Source organism: Mercenaria mercenaria, chromosome 17 (assembly GCF_021730395.1).
Source record: "Mercenaria mercenaria strain notata chromosome 17, MADL_Memer_1, whole genome shotgun sequence".
In the NCBI taxonomy this organism is placed as follows: Eukaryota; Metazoa; Mollusca; class Bivalvia; order Venerida; family Veneridae; genus Mercenaria; species Mercenaria mercenaria.
Window position 1 is genome coordinate 18905502 of NC_069377.1, and position 17978 is coordinate 18923479.

At 36.8% G+C, this 17978-nt stretch overlaps 1 protein-coding gene across 6 annotated transcripts in view; it reads right to left on the reverse strand.

The window, feature by feature from the left end:
• Positions 1–3034: 3034 nt before the first annotated feature.
• LOC123536408 (putative ferric-chelate reductase 1) overlaps positions 3035–17978 on the reverse strand; it is a 287726-nt gene continuing 272782 nt past the window's right edge. For 5 of the 6 annotated variants that reach the window (XM_045319579.2, XM_045319578.2, XM_045319580.2 and 2 more), the window contains one exon: positions 3035–8271. In XM_045319579.2, the coding sequence (XP_045175514.2) occupies positions 8152–8271 (120 nt within the window). In that variant the 3' untranslated portion in view covers positions 3035–8151. The remainder of the gene's footprint in view (positions 8272–17978) is intronic. The other variant, XR_006683316.2, reaches the window with a different exon arrangement.

Below are 17978 nucleotides of genomic sequence, written 5' to 3' on the forward strand. Positions count from 1 at the left end.
ATTTCTCCAGCCGTCCAATTCCAACTATGTTTCAATGAAACAATGTTATCCACATCCGCTATACCCTTGTAAATTTTAAAACCAAGAAAGTGTTTCCTTGTTAAATTAAAAGAACAAAAGCACTTTACTCTTGTCATGATTTAAATTAAATCCAGTATTTGTTTCCGAAATGTCACAAAATTTTTTTCCTCGCGCTGCCACTCGTGAGAATAGTACTTTCGAAATAAAATTGCTTATTCCATACATGAGTTTACACAACTAATAGCATCACGAGAATCCCGGGTTAACAAAAGTCCAAGATTACTCTAAAGGCGAGAAACACGAGAAAAACGCAATCGTGCATTATGAGAAAAACGTGCGTAAAATGGTCATGAGGATCTACAGAGTATTTCATAATCACATAGCAAATGTTATGAAATGCGGTAAAGTGAATAAAAACCAAATTAATTTATGAATATTTTACATCAATGGTTTACACATAATGCTTCATTAGTTATGTCATAAAAACAATGTTTTAAGTAAGATATAATTAAGCCTCAAACGATCCAATATGTAAAATACTGGACGGTCCTCAGCGCGAAAATTTACTTTCGTTGCTAAGGATCACACGATGTGTAAATCCATCTATACTCTGTTCAGATTTACTGGCCACAGATGGGCATATTAATGGTCTGTATGCCTATTTTAGGGTGGAGTTAAGAGTCACATCTATCGTGAAACATCGGGTTTTTCCGGATAATACGTCTATTGCGTAGCATAAAGGCCGAGGTGATCAGATTGGAGTCACATATAACACAATTTAGGCTACTTTTACAGCTGTTGATGGTGGTAGACCTAACAGGCATTGTTTCAGGTACAAGTGGTACGTGGTTAAACAGTCCAGCTGAATGCATGACTTCCTCACATGAAGAACTGAAGATTTATTTATTTATTTTGTTGAATTTAACGTCGCACCGACACAATTATATATTATAGGTCATTTGGCGACTTTCCAGCTATGATGGTGGAGGAAGACCCAAGGTATCCCTCCATGCATTATTTCATCACGAGCGGGCACCTGTGTAGAACCACCGACCTTCCATAAGCCAGCTGGATGGCTTCCTCCACATGAAGAATTCAACGCCCCAAGTGAGGCCTGGGCCCACATCGATGAGGGGCAAGAGATTTGAGGCCCCGAATAACTGAAGACACTAGGCAAGGTTTCAAATCTACATCAGTTTGGTGCAAGCGATCAATCTTAACCACTGTTTTGTTGGTGGTGTGTGATGTATCAGTGATCAAAAAGGTTAAATGCTTGGTTATCGTAGGGAAATCTGTATTTCTACCTTAGCATTGGTCAAAAATCGATAAAAGCATTCTTCAATGGACACCTGCTCTATATAAATGGTTAACTGGCTCCCTTCAACTATTGTAAAAGTTAGCAAGTTATTAATAAATCAAAACAAAGGAGCCATGAAATTGGCTCAACTGACTCAAATGGATGCATCAAATTTTGGAACAGGACCGATACACAATGTTATATGCAATCTATTTAAGCTCTTGGCTTTGAGGTTTTAGAAAAGATTTTTTAAAGTTTTTCTAAAGTCTATGTAAAACAAGTGACCCCCATGGGAGGTCACCAATTTTGACATTTATAGATTTGAACAAACTTGGTAGAAAACACAGTTTCATTCACTTCCGCTAACTGATTTTAGGGGAGATGTCCTTTGAAGAAAAGTGTGAACAGACAGACGACAAGCAATGAGTTATCTCGATAGCTCCTGCCAAGCACTTTCTGCTTAGTGTGAGCTACATGTAAACACAAATTATAGTCTGACACTGGTTACAAACTTTCAGTTTTCTAGCAACAGAAAGTCGCAACACTGTTCCACACAAATAACCTTCTTTTACAAAGAATGGTACACACCTTTGGACAGACAGACTAAGGTTAATACAGTTCCTATATACAAATCCAAAATGGCGACAAGAAACATTGCCAGTTAAACTAGATGCCCACGGGCAATATGTCGAGCCCGCCAGCTGTCAAAAGGACTGGGAGTTGTACATGACACTCCTTGTCTCATTGAGGCAAACATTTATACCAAATAAAAAAGAGATTGCAAAAAGTTACAATATAAGTTATTTAAAGTAACAACAAAGGAACGTAAATCTAAAAAAAAAATTTAAAAAAAAAAATTTAAAAAAATTCTAAGTCCACACAAAAATCCGCACCAGTAGAGAAAGGTCAAAATACACCTGAAAATTGGATGTAACATGCATGTTGTACTACAGAAAAGTGGTCTTGATTTTTCCCTACGACCAGTAATAAAAAAGTTACAAGTATAAGCTATTTATAATAACAACAAAGGGAAGTAATTCTAGGATTTTGTGCATGACACTCTGTCACATGATGATGAACAAATGTGCCAAGTTACATCAAAATCCCTCTGTGCATCATAAAGAAATGCTCCAGACAAAGTCATTCTTGTATCTGACTTTTGACCTCTAAGTGTGACCTTTACCTTAGACCTAGGGACCTGGTTCTTGCGCATGACACTCCGTCTCATGGTGGTTAACATTTGTGCCAAGTTACATCAAAATCCCTCCATGCATGAAGAAGAAATTCTCCAGACAAAGTTGTCATTCTTGTATCCTTTGACCTCTAAGTGTGACCTTGACCTTAGACCTAGGGACCTGGTTCTTGCGCAAGACACTCCATCTCATGATGGTGAACAATTGTGCCAAGTTACATCAAAATCCCTCCATGCATGAAGAAGAAATGCTCCGGACAAAGTCATTTTTGAATTTGACCTTTTACATGCAAGTGTGACCTTGACCTTTGAGATAGGAACCTGGGGTTTGCGCATGACACTCCGTCTCACTGAGGTTAACAGTCATACCAAATATAAACAAGATTGCTCCATGCATGTCAAAGTTATGGTCCGGACAAACAAATCCAGATGGACGACGCACGCACATACACCGAACAGACATTTGGACAACTATGTCTTCGCTTCCACAAGCGGGCTCAACAAAAAAACAACAAGACAGTATATGTATTTGTAAAGCCTCCTAATATGAAGCTATTTAATCGCAGATTTAGAAGAACAAAGCCAGTACATGTACATATTGTATACAGTTTAAAAAACAAGAGGGCCATGATGGCCCTATATCGCTCACCTGTTATCATTGCACTTGAGGACAAGAAGGTCCTCAGAAAAAATATTTAAGTCCAAAGGAAAGGAACAACAAAGGGAAGAAATTTAACCAAAAAGAAAAAAAAAATCTTACAAGGTATAGATATGTTAAAATACACCTAAAAATTGGAGGTACCATCCATGTTGTACCACAGAAAACTGGTCTTGTGATTTCCCTACGGCCAATAATAAAAAAAGTTACTAAAAATAAGCTATTTACAGTAACGTAAAAGGGAAGTAATTAAAAAAAATAAATATTGTAAGTGGACAAAAGAAGGATCTGCAAAATAAATCTGTTGACATAAATGAAATTTCAGATCAGTATCTTCATTTGTCATGGAGATATAACAATTTTAATTTGAAATAAAGGGAGGTAATTTGACATAAAATCAGTCCAAAGTTATGTACCCTGATTGTCTCAGTCCAACTAAAAACAATAATGAAATTTCAAATAAGTCCTGTAAGTACTTACTGATATAAATCCATTTTGATTACAATCAGGGGAGGTAATCAGATATGAAATAACTCTGGAACTTATGATTGGATCTGATTTGTCATGGAATCCAAGACTTATTGTTGTTGAAGGTATTTTGGAAGTTTGTATCAAATAAAACCATAAATGAAGTCTCTATATGGCTGCAATAGCCAAAATAGCCAATTTTGGACCTTCAAGGGGCCATAACTCTGGAACCTATGAAGGAATCTGGCCAGTTGAAGAAAGGATGCAAGATCTTGTGGGGATACAAGTTGTGTGCAGGTTTGGTTAAAATCAAATCATAAATGAACCTGCTATTGTGCAGACAAGGTCAAAATAGCTAATTTTGGCCCTTTCAGGGGCCATAACACTGGAACCCATTAAGGGATCTGGCCGGTTCAAGAAAGATACCGAGATCTTATGGTGACACAAGTTTTGTGCAAGTTTGATTTAATTCAAATCATAAATGAAGCTGATATTGTGCAGACAAGGTTAAAATAGCTAATTCTGGCCCTTTCAGGGGCCATCACTCTGGAACCCATAATGGAATCTCGCCAGTTCAAGAAAGGAACCGAGATCTTATGGTGATACAAGTTGTGTGCAAGTTTGGTTAAAATAAAATCATAAATGAAGCTGCTATTGTGCAGACAAGGTCAAAATACCTAATTTTGGCCCTTTCAGGGGCCATAACTCTAGAACCCATAATGGAATCTGGCCAGTTCAAGAAAGGAACCAAGATCTTACGGTGATACAAGTTGTGTGCCAGTTTGGTACAAATCAAATCATAAATAAAGCTGCTATTGTGCAGACAAGGTCAAAATAGTTAATTTTGGTCCTTTCAGGGGCCATAACTCTGGAACTCATAAGGGGATCTGGCCAGTTCAAGAAAGGAACCGTGATCTTATGGTGATACAAGTTGTGTGCAAGTTTGGTTAAAATAAAATCATAAATGAAACCACTATTGTGCAGACAAGAAATTGTTGACGGACGGACGCACACCCGGACTGACAACGGACGACGGACAAAGGGTGATCACAAAAGCTGACCTTGTCACTATGTGACAGGTGAGCTAAAAAGAAACTCTAAAATATATATAAAAATAAAAAGTTTATAGAATATTAACAACATTAGAAACTCTAATATTAAAGAACTGATGAAGAAAGTTAAAAGCCCTCGGAATAGCTCACATGACCTTTACTTTCAATGCTACAGAATAATTAAGTTTGGTTAAGAACATGTCTACAGAAATGCCATAGATCATTTTTAATGTACATCTATGTTCTGGAATTAGATAGATTTTCTTATGATTTGACCTTGTGCCCTTGACTTGGACCCCAAAAGACATTTTTTTTATTTGATGTAGACTTAAGAAAGTAAAGTTCAGACCATTTTTCATACATATCAGGTTGAAAATGTGGCCTCTAATGTGTTTATAATTCTTTCTATTTTTACTTTCAGATGTAATTTTTCTACCCAGATGAGATTCAAAAGTTATAAGCATTACTTGAATATCCAACCAGCTTTCATTTCAATCAGGTAAAAAAGGATCAAGTCCCATTATTATACAGTGCTGCCATGATGTTCTAGATAGTGATCTTCTTTTGTCGAAGATAACCCAGTTTTGACAATTAAATACAAAAACAAACATTCTGACAAGGTAACATGTAGATCAGGTAGAAAATGTGGTCTTTAGAGTGTTAACAATGTTTTTAAAGGATCTGACCTTGTGACATATCTTCCGCCCAAGGTGACCCAATTTTAAACATAGATTACATCTTTTTAAGACAAACATTAACTATAATATATATATAACAAAAATTATGATATTAAAGGTTTCATCAAGATCATTTAATTAGATGCCCATGGGCATATAGAAAATTATAGTTTATGACTTTATGGTACATTTTAAGGTGGGAAAATGATACATTTTCTGTTAGAGTGATCTTCTGCTCGTGTAGTTCAGTGGTTATGAGTCGGCTATTACCAATATGTGACGTGATAGCATGGGGTACAAGAACATAGCAGACAACATTGAAATTGACCATGTTATCCCCCTTGCCTCTATGTTTTTTATGGGTGATTTTTTTTACATATAAGTTCTTGAATTTCATCTAAAAAAAACATTTAAAAAAAATTCCCCTCTATCATAAATATTTTTCCCCCCTATCATAGCATGTGACGGATCCCTGTGCTACCGAAGACCTAGATTTTGACCTTAGATGACTAAAACAGACCTATATTTCATTTTTTCATGTATGTCAAGCAGAAAACATGGTCTTATGGTGGATAAAAGGTTTTTTTGTATGATCTGACCTAGTGTAAGGACAAATATACTGACCAGGATTCAAGTAAATCTCGTAGAAAAATGAGGCTTCTGCAGTAGTTAACAGATTTATCTATAATTTGATGTAGTTGCCTATTTTTTTTTATCCCAAGTGACCAACTTTCAAAATTATCATAACTTTTTTTTCAAAAGTCCAAATATTCTGCTCAGATTTTAGGAACATCAGGAAGAAAATGTGCCCTCTGGAGGGCTAACAACTTGAATGAAACTAATTGCCTATGTCACACTGGCCATAGCTTTCGCAGAAGCAGTGGTTCCAATGCCGCGGCAGTGGAGGATTTGTCGCAGAAGCGGTGGAGAAATATGGCCGGCTGACTACATTTACGCTGTCATCGGTACTTTTTCTAATGAGTTTTTCACGTTTGACTGAAAACAACCAATGAGACAGGAGCCCACATGTGTACTCTTCCAGCCACAAACACTTGCTCAGTGCAATTCTTTGTCATTAATGTAAACACTTCTGTACAGTTTGACGAGGGACTGCCTTTTCGAACTTGACCTAGAGATCATCAAGACAAAAATTCTGACCAAGTTTCATAAATAATGGGTCATAACTGTAGCCTCTAGAGTGTTCAAAAGCTTTTCCTTTGATTTGGCCTACTTGCCTAGTTTCTGACCCCACATGACCTCTAGAGTGTTCACAAGGCAAATGTTGACGGGCGATGCACGTCGCATGCCGACGGACAATGATCGGTCACAATAGCTCACCTTGAGCACTTCGTGCTCTGGTGAGCTAAAAAGGGTCGCATACTTATTAGCTCGACTTTTCGAAGAAAAAGTAGAGCTATTGCACTCGCCTCGGTGTCGGTGTTGGTTAAAAATTTTGATAAGTCAAATATCTCTGATACTATCAAAGCTATTGACTTGAAACTTAAAAAATAGTTATTTACTATCAAAGTGTACACCAGGAGAAACAATCCCCATAACTCTAACCTGAATTTTGACAGCGTTATGCCCATTTTTAACTTAGAATTTGGTTAAAGTTTTTGATAAAGTCAAATATCTCTGTTACTATCAAAGCTATTCACTTGAACTTAAAATAGTTATTTACTATCAAAGTCTACACGAGGAGAAACAATTCCAATAGCTCTGATTTGAATTTTGACAGAGTTATGCCCCTTTTTCCCTTAGAATTTTTTGGTTAAAGTTTTGATGAAGTCAAATATCTATGTTTACAGTTACTATCAAAGCTATTCACTTGAACTTAAAATAGTTATTTACTATCAAAGTCTACACCAGGAGAAACAATCCCAATATCTCTAAGTTTGAATTTTGACAGAGTTATGTCCCTTCTTAACTTAGAATTTTTTGGTTAAGTTTTATAAAGTTTTTAATAGCAAAGCTCTAATTCAGAGACAAGCACTGAGAAAAGTCAAGCATGCTGTCTTACAGACAGCTCTTGTTTATACTCATTCATGATTTTTCAAGTTGTAATTCCTCCCGGTGGTATCAGAGCAGTTGCCCTGACAAGATATATTTAAGACAAATCAAGGGCCATAACTCCCTGAAAATCATCAAACCAGAAAATATGCACAATGTTGCTTAGCAATGATCACATCTGTAAGGTTTGGTTGAAATCAGCCCAATAATATGTATGAGAAGTGCCAAAACATCATAAAATTTGATGAATCAAGGGCCATAACTCAACTGAGAATCATCGTACCAGAAAATGCCAGTAGTATGCACAACTAGGCTTGGCAATGATCACTCTTGTGAAGTTTGGTGTAAATCCTTCAAGTGGTGTCAAAGGAGATGTGTAGAGGAGTTGCGTAGAAAAACTTTTAGCATGTAGACAGACAGATGGAGAGATACAGAACCTAAATCAGTATGTCCTCCCTACAAATATCTCATGATTCCATGCCCTTTATATTTGATACTAAGTCAAGGGCCATAACTTTTGTCTGGCTAAGTGAAATCCAAAACAACACACCTTGGTGAGTGCAATACCCTCCTTATTCTTCCAATGGTTGAGCTCAAAAGCACGTCCAAAAGTATACGATGACCTTTGTCACCGTGTATGTTACTGATATATGGTACATGCAGATTTAGAATTTGTTACTGAAGCCCACTGAAATAACACAGTCATGTTTACCATACTATTGTCTATACATATTTTATCAAAGGATAGGTTTGATAACATGTTTTATGTAGATGTTTTACATATCATCCTTGTCCTCAGTTTCTCCCATACCTACAATAACTGCCCCAGCAATCACTAAGGACAACAGCACTACTGCATGTATACATAGTATGCCAATCTTGAATCTTGAAACATTCTGAAATATACCATCATCATAGATTAATAAAGAATTACTGTGAAACAAATTTCATAAAAGAAGCACATTATCAAACAAGCAAATCTGATGAATTGGTATCCCCAGCCGAATGGATTTGTGGTGAGGAATGGCAAAGAAATATACCCGGCAAGAAGTTAAGAATGTTACTAAGAAGCAAATAATTTCATTAGTCAGGATTAATTCAACAGAAAACAAATGTTTTAAGTGTACATAACAAATGTATGTTACGTTTTAATCGTGACTAATGGAATTATTTTGAATGGAATATGTTTACTGTAATAAGCTTAGCTTTTGGAATTATATGGAGTTATTTGAAATGTGAGCTTGAAGTGTAACTAGAACGAGATATTGTATTCGAGTAGTTTAGTGCCAAAGTTGCTGTTTGTACATTTGAACTTAAAAGAACAGATGTCCTTTAAAGAGAGCACAATCAAGTAAGAAATCTGGAACGTGTGTGGTGGCGGGGCTGAGGGGTGGGTGGGTCGGTGGCTGTGTTTACAATTTCACATGCTGATAAATATTCATGAAAGGTTTAAAAAATTTAAACAGTAAGCGTGGCAGACTGTCACGATATACACCCGTCATCGAACTTGGTCTAATTCAAGGGCCATAATCCAAGAGTGCCTGGGGTGATTTGACTGGTTATCAAATCTGGTTGAGATATTATGCCCACAAACATTGTGAGCAAGTTTGGTGAAGATCGGATGAAGACTGTTCGACTTAGAGAGCGGACAAGGTTAAATTCGCAGATTTCAAGTAATCCAAGAGTGCCTAAGGCGATGTGGCTGGTTATCAAACTTGGCTGTGATATTATGCCAACAAACATTATCTGCAAGTTTGTGGAAGATCGGATGAAAACTGTTGGACTTAAAGAGCGGACAAGGCTAAATTAGCAGTTTTTCAAGGAATTCAAGGGCCATAATCTAAGAGTGCCTGGGGCGATTTGGCTGGTTATTGAACTTGGCCGAGATATTATGCCAACAAACATTGTCACCAAGTTTGGTAAAGATCGGATGAAAACTGTTTGGCTTTGAGCGGACAAGGCTCAATTTGCAGTTTTTCAAGTAATTCAAGGGCCATAATCCAAGAGAGCCTGCGGCGATTTGGCTGGTTATCAAATTTGGCTGAGATATTATGCCCACAAACATTGTCACCAAGTTTGGTGAAGATCGGATGAAAACTATTTGACTTAGAGGGCGGACAAGACTAAATTTGCAGATTTTGAGTAATTCAAGGGCCATAACTCAAGAGTGCCTGAGGCAATTTTGCTGGTTATCAAACTTGGCCAAGATATTATGCCCACAAACATTGTCACCAAGTTTGGTGAAGATTGGATGAAAACTGTTCGACTTAGAGAGCGGACATGCTTTTGGACGCTGACCGCCCGCCGGTGTTCACATAATATGCCCCGCTCTATCAGAGAAGGGCGTATAAAGAGGAATGAAAAAAAAAGTTATTTTTTTGTTTTTTTTTTCTGGGGTGGGGGGTGGGATGGTGGGTGACCGGGTGAGGGTACAAAACTTCACATGTTGATAATATTGATGGAAAATATAAAATGAAGAAAAAAATTGTTGTGTGTGTGGGGGGTGGGGGGGAGGGATGCTGCATGATCGGGTGAGGGTACAAAACTTCACATGTTGATAATATTGATGGAAAATATAAAATGAAGAAAAAAATTGTTGTGGGGGGGTGGTGGGGGAGGGATGCTGCATGATCGGGATGGTGGATGGGGGTGACTGGGTGGAGGCAGGTGGGGGAAGGGTACAACTTTGTAAGTTGATAAATATTCATGGAACATTTGAACAAGAGGGCCATGAAGGCCTGTATCGCTTACCTGATCTATTGGACTAAAGATCATCAAGATTAACATTCTGACCAAGTTTCATGAAGATACAGTCATAAGTGTGGCCTCTAGAGTGCTAACAAGCTGTTCCTTTGTTATGATCAGGTGACCTAGTTTTTGACCCCACCTGATCTAGATTTAAACTTGACCTACAGATCATCAAGATTAACATTCTGACCAAGTTTCATTAAGATACAGTCATTAATGTGGCTTATAGAGTGTTAACTAGCTTTTCCTTTGATTTGACCTGATGACCTAGTTTCTGACCCCACCTGACCCAGATTTGATCTTGACTTAAAGATCATCAAGGCTAACATTCTGACCAAGTTTCATGAAGATAGGGTCATAAATGTGGCCTCTAGAGTGTTAACAAGCTTTTCCTTTGATTTGACCTGGTGTTCTAGTTTTTGACCCCACATGACCCAGATTCGAAACTGACCTAAAGATCATCAAGATTAACATTCTGACTAAGTTTCATGAAGATACAATCATAAATGTGACCTCTAGAATGCTAACAAGCTTTTCCTTTGATTTGACCTGGGGACCTAGTTTTTGACCCCAGATGACCCAATATCAAACTCATCCAAAATTTTATTGAGGTAACATTCTGACCAAGTTTCATTAAGATTGGGCCAAAATTGTGACCTCTAGAGTGTTAACAGTCAAACTGTTGACGACAACAGTCGACGGACACAGGGCGATCAAAAAAGCTCCCTTTGAGCACTAAAAATTTTAAAATAAGGAATGAAAAAAAAAAAAATTTTTTTTTGGCTTTTTTGGGGGGGGGGGGGGGGGGGGGGGGGGGGGGTGTGACCAAGGCGGACAATAAATGTTCATGGAAAAGAATGAAAGAGGTTTAATGAAATTCTACCAATTGGTTAGTTTGTTATGTACAAATATGTGGATTTTTTAACAATTAAAGGGCAATAACTCTGAAGTTACTAAAGAGATCCTGACGAAATTGTTTGTGCATAACGACATTATGGTGTTCTAAATTCAATATAAGTTTCATAGTTCTAGGTCAAATGTATCACAAGTTATGAAGCAGAAATTGCCAAATTTATAGTACCCTATATAGTTAACACTAGAAACTTCTAAGGGCCACAACTTTGGTGTTACTTGGGCAAACTGACTGAAACTTGACGTGCCCCATAACCTCATAGTGGTGAACATGTATATGAAGTTTTACTTAAATATTCCCAACCACTTCCTTGATATGCCTCCGAACGGACGGATGGACAATGCCAAAACTATATCCCTCCACCTTCGGCAGGGGATAACAAGATGGCCTTAAATTGCTCACAAGCTTAAACAAGTATAACAAGAGATATCAAAGTATTCGGCCTGCTTCACCTGGATATTGATAGAGGCATTAACTTAGGAAAATGAAGAAATTTGTTTGGTGGGAGCAATTTTGTATCTATAATTTTTAGGCAAACTAAACATAATAAAGGCATAAACAAGAACTGTTTTGGAATACTTACATCTGTCTGTAATAAGTAACTCTTAATATTTACAAAATATTTAACTTTTCTACAATAACATGGGGCAAATTAATGAAATGGTGATGCCAGATTTTGGCTCTTGTCATTCATGATGTTTTAACACTGGCTATGAGAAACAACACTTGAAGTAAATCCAAAGATTAAATTCAGATAAAGTAAAAGTACAAAAGCATTTTTACTTTACATTCTTAGCAGAAATGGCTAAAATTCACAGTATTAATGCAAGAGTTATGTACCCTACCACTGTCTTAATTTTGAAGCAAGTCCAATGAGTAATAACAAAGATCTAGTGAAAAGAGCCTAAAGTTCTGAGTAAAAGGGGGGCATATTACATTATATTATTAGTGCCAGAGTAATCGACCTTCTGAGTTGTCTTTATGTTGTTGTTGATGATGACAATTTCAAGTTTTAATCAAATGAGTAAAAGAGATTGTGCATCAATCCTCCAGCCAGAAAACTAGACTTGTGATGCCCAAAGGACAACAATATCAAGCCCATTGGAGGTACCATCCATGTTGTATCACAGAAAAGTGGTCTCAGTTTTTCCCTACGGCCAATAATAAAAAAGTTACTAAAATTAGCTATTTATAGTAATGTTAAAGGGAAGTAATTAAAAAAAAATTATTGTAAGTGAACAAAAGAAGGATCTGCCAAATAAAAACAAGAGCACTGCAATGCAATGCAAATGCAGAGCAATATACACTCACAAGAGGGCCATGATGGCCCTGTATCGCTCACCTGATATGATCAAGTTTTGACATAGAGCACATTATAAGGCATACCCATTAAATATCATCAGGATAAACATTTTCTTGTAACAGTCCCTTTTGACCTAGTCAGGGCCAATTTCCATACCAAGTTTGAGGGTCCTAGGCTCAAATGCTGCATTTTTGTACTAACATGACTATTCCTTACCCTGGAAGAATTAAATAACATTTAAAACCAATCTCATTAGATGCTGCTGATATATATTCGTTTACATAAAATAAAGGTAGGTAATTTGTCATAAATTCTGTCAAAAGTTATCTACCCTGATTGTCCGAGTCCATCTGATGGCACAAATGACATTTCAAATCAGTATCTTCATTGGTTACTGAGATACACCCATTTTAATTTGAAACAAAGGGAGGTAATTTGAAATAAAATCAGTCCATAGCTATCTACCCTGATTGCCTCAGTCCAACTAAAGACAATAATGAAATTTCAAATGAGTTCTATAAATATTTACCGAGAAAAATCCATTTTTATTAAAATCAGGGGAGGTAATCATGCATTGGTATATGCATGTAGAAGATGCAGAGTACAAGCCTATACAACATTATATTAGTAAAGTATTCATATCGATAAATGTTCAATCAAGAGTTATCTAATATGACTCTTTCTTACCATGGAAGACATAAATAGCGTTTCAAACCAATCTCATTTGAAGCTGCTAAGTTGTATTCATTTAGATAAACAAGAGCTGTCTCCATAGGATGACACATGCCCCTGATGGCACTTTAAATGAATAGTTATGGCCGATGTTCGAGTTTATGACCTTTGACCTACGGAGCTGGGTCTTGCGCGCGACTTGTCGTCTTACTGTGTCACACATTTATGCGTAGTTATTTTAAAATCCATGCATGAATGACAAAGATATAAACCGGACACGCCCATCAATGCACTATCATGAAAAAAGACCTTTAACATCTAAGTGTGACCTTGACCTTTGAGCTACGGTCCTGGGTCTTGCGCATGACACGTCGTCTTACTGTGGTACACATTCATGCCAAGTTATTTGAAAATCCATCCATCAATGACAAAGATATGGACCGGACACGCCCATCAATGCACTATCCCTTAATGTCTAAGTGTGACCTTGACCTTTGAGATACGGACCTGGGTCTTGCGCGCGACATGTCGTCTTACTGTGGTACACATTCATGCCAAGTTATTTGAAAATCCATCCATCGATGACAAAGATATGGACCCGACACGCCCATCAATGCAATAACCTTTAATGTCTAAGTGTGACCTTGACCTTTGAGCTACGGACCTTGGTCTTCCGCGCGACACGTCGTCTTACTGTGGTACACATTCATGCCAAGTTATTTGAAAATCCATCCATCGATGACAAAGATATGGACCGGACACGAAAAATGCGGACAGACTGACAGACCGACAGACAGACGGTTCAAAAACTATATGCCTCCCTTCGGGGGCATAAAAACACGGTGGGGAAACAAAGAATGCAACGTCATCAAAAAGCAGCGCAAATGAGCTGGCCACACACAAATTTACGTTGATTCAGGTAAGAAAAGTCTTGTAACTTTTTTATTACTGCAGCTTTCGACTCGAGATAAAGAGCACCGTACCCGGTCTGGAGTATACTATTCTGCGGTAGTGTTCCATGTTGTACGTATAGCTTGGTTTTTGCTCGAAAACGCGAACAGTTGGCAAAGAGGGTATGAGCTGTACCACACTTTTGTCTAAGAAAGTGAGTTTTGATCGTATTTTCGTAAACTGAGGACAGATTTGACGCTCATTTAATATCAGTGACGAGCATAATAGTCAACCACTGTTTTATTTTGCTATTTACAAGGATATCTGAGGATATTTTATTCAAAACAAACAACATTATTAAAATGAGAACATCCACACTGACGACTTTGTTGGAGAACATCCACACTCTTAATTACCATTATTGCAGTTATGCTTCCTAAAAGCTATGTGTTAGGTAGTCAAGCTACGTTGTTCAACAACCAGTGTCGTCTATACATACAATCAGCAGTTCTAACCATTTACCTCGAGTCTAGACCAGTTAAAATAGATCTGCCTAATCATATGGCAATGGCTGAGCACATGTTAGGCTAACATTAATCTCTGTGTATAGTGTGGCATAAGGACACGGTGTTCAGATTGGTTGCATCTTGGGGAAAAAAATATTTTAAGATAACAAGACAAATTTGCATAAAAGTCCTGCAAACAAAGTTTCAAAGCAAATAGAGGATTGGAATAGTTATTGTATTGTTATTTTGTTTATAACTATATCCACCCCAAAGTGCATAAAACACAGATAGCTAGTACTTTAACTAAATATTATAACTAAGATATTTTAAATCTTATTTCAGCAAATGGAAGTCTCTTTCAAATATCAAATACAATCCAACCTTATACATTAAAAGGGCATTATCACTTAAGGTGATTATGCACATTTGATAAACCGACAGAAAGGCATACAATGTATTATAATTGCGTAGACTAAAGCCTGGGTTCTGCATACGGAACCGAAATTCATTTATTGAATGGCAATCCCATGACAACAATATTTTATTTCTAAAGATAAAACGTGATATTAAAATTGTTCGAACATTAAATAGTTCTAAATAGTGTCTTTAAATCAGCGCTTGAAATGCGCTGATCTCTTAAAATAAAGGCAACGCCTATAACCTAGTGGTAGAGCGTCCGCTTTGAGCGCGCGAGGTCGTGGGTTCGATCCCCAGCCGCGTCATACCAAAGACATGAAAAATGGTATCAGTAGCTTCCTTACTTGGCGCTCAGCATTAAAAGGGAAACTGGCCTCTTCTCTTATACACTCGTGGAGATTGATCCTATCAGGAATGAGGGGTCGAGAGTGAATAATATAAGTTGTACAACTTCCTTCACAATCGACCTAAAATGAATTCTGTATAAACTAAAATAAAGGCACACGTAAGACCGTAGCTTATATTTTCGACTGAGAAGATTCATTAAAAGCTTCATTGGGGACAATTTACTTTTGAAAAGATGATTTCCTATAGGCACATATTACAAAAAGTTACTTAAGGTCAAAACATTTTGTTAAGCAGAAAAAATCACATGACACTATCAATTTACATTTGCCAAAAGTTGCAAGTTTATTCTATAATTTGGAAAAAATCGGAATTTAATCGAATTTTAAATCAGTGAAGAAAAACAAATGGATCAAAACTTGTAGAACTACCTTAGGCAACATACGGGAAAGATTTTCATGTGACGCCTTCAACTTTCGTCAGTATTTATACACCTTTCCACACTCCTCACATCCTTGGTTTTCTCTCTCAGCTGTGACTGTCTTAAGTGATCCCGCAGAGCAGGTTTTCTGGCTGAAGCTTAGCCCCTAATATCGCACTTCCATCAAATGCTGATTTATTAAAATAAATTTCCCATAATTTGAAATGTACTGCAATGCTATTGGACAAAAAATAATTTCAAACATTAAATACTGTTACAACTGTATTAATAAATTTACTAGTTGCGGACACCTTTTGATATTAGCAGATCTTAATAATTTCAAACTATTTTATAGAGCTTGAGCCGTATTGTTCATTAATAGTAGTTCAGCCAGGAAAATTGTAAGGGTGTTTAAGTATAGGTTTGTGGTTTGGCAAAAGAAATTTACATATACTTTGTTATCTCGCATATGTAATTGGTGCCAAAATTATTTAAATGAAATGAGAAAATTTATTTTTCTAATTATTGGCTACCTGTTTAGTATTTAAAATTATTTTGTGAACAAATTTAAGCTCCGCATACAGCATGTGACTTACCGGGTTAATAAACGACTGGAAGTAAATGTTGATTTACCAAAATTAATTTCCCAACAACATTTGTTGTTGAACAACGGAGATCGAACCCACGACCTCGCGCGCTCGAAGCGGACGCTCTACCACTAGGCTATAGACGTTGCCTTTATTTTAAGAGATCAGCGCATTTCAAGGGCTGATTTAAAGACACTAATTTCAAACTATTTTATAGAGCTTGAGCCGTATTGTTCATTAATAGTAGTTCAGCCAGGAAAATTTTAAGTGTGTTTAAGTATAGGTTTGTGGTTTGGCAAAAGAAATTTACATATACTTTGTTATCTCGCATATGTAATTGGTGCCAAAATTATTTAAATGAAATGAGAAAATTTATTTTTCTAATTATTGGCTACCTGTTTAGTATTTAAAATTATTTTGTGAACAAATTTAAGCTCCGCATACAGTATGTGATTTACCGGGTTAATAAACGACTGGAAGTAAATGTTGATTTACCAAAATTAATTTCCCTACGACATTTGTTGTTGAACAACGTAGCTTGACTGCCTAAGAGATAGCTTTTAGGAAGCATAACTGCAATAATTGTAATTAAGAGTGTGGATGTTCTCCAACAAAGTCGTCAGTGTGGACGTTCTCATTTTAATAATGTTGTTTGTTTTGAATAAAATATCGTCAGATATCCTTGAAAATAGCAGAATAAAACAATTATTGACTATTATGCTCGTCACTGATATTAAATGAGCATCAAATCTGTCCTCAATTTACGAAAATATGATCAAAACTCACTTTCTTAGACAAAAGTGTGGTACAGCTCATACCCTCTTTGCCAACTGTTCGCGTTTTCAAGCAATAACCAAGCTAAACGTACAACATGGAACACTACCGCAGAATAGTATACTCCAAACCGGGTACGGTGCTCTTTATCTCGAGTCGAAAGCTGCAGTAATAAAAAAGTTACAAGACTTTTCTGACCTGAATCGACGTAAATTTGTGTGTGATCAGCTCATTTGCGCTGGGTTTTGATGGCGTTGCATTCTTGGTTTCCCCACCGTGAAAAATAAAGGGAGGTAATTTGCTATAAATTCAGTCAATATGTATCTTCACTGATTGTCCAAGTCCATCTATTGACATAAATGAAATTTCAGATCCGTATCTTCATTAGTTACGGAGATATACCCATTTTAATTTGAAATAAAGGGAAGTAATTCGACATAAAATCAGTCCAGAGTTATCTACCCTGATTGTCTCAGTCCAACTAATGACAATAATGAAATTTCAAATAAGTCCTATAAGTACTTACTGATATAAATCCATTTTGATTACAATCTGGGGAAGTAATCAGATATAAAATAACTGAAACCTATGATTGGATCTGACAGATTTGTCATGGAATCCATGATTTATTGTTGTTGAAGATATAAGTTTGTATGAAATCAAACCATAAATGTCTCTATATGGCTGCAAAAGCCAATATAGCATAACTCTGGAACCCATAATGGAATCTGGCCAGTTCAAGAAAGATCTTGTGGTGATACAAGTTGTGTGCAAGTTTGGTTAAAATCAAATCATAAATGAAGCTGCTATTGTGCAGACAAGGTCAAAATAGCAAATTCTGGCCCTTTCTGGCCATTATTCTGGAACCCATAATGGAATCTGGCCAGTTCAAGAAAGGAACCAAGATCTTATGGTGATACAAGTTGTGTGCATTAGTTTGGTAAAAATCAAATCATAAATAAAGCTGCTTTATGCAGACAAGGTCAAAATAGCTAATTTTAACCCTTTCAGGGGCCATAACTCTGG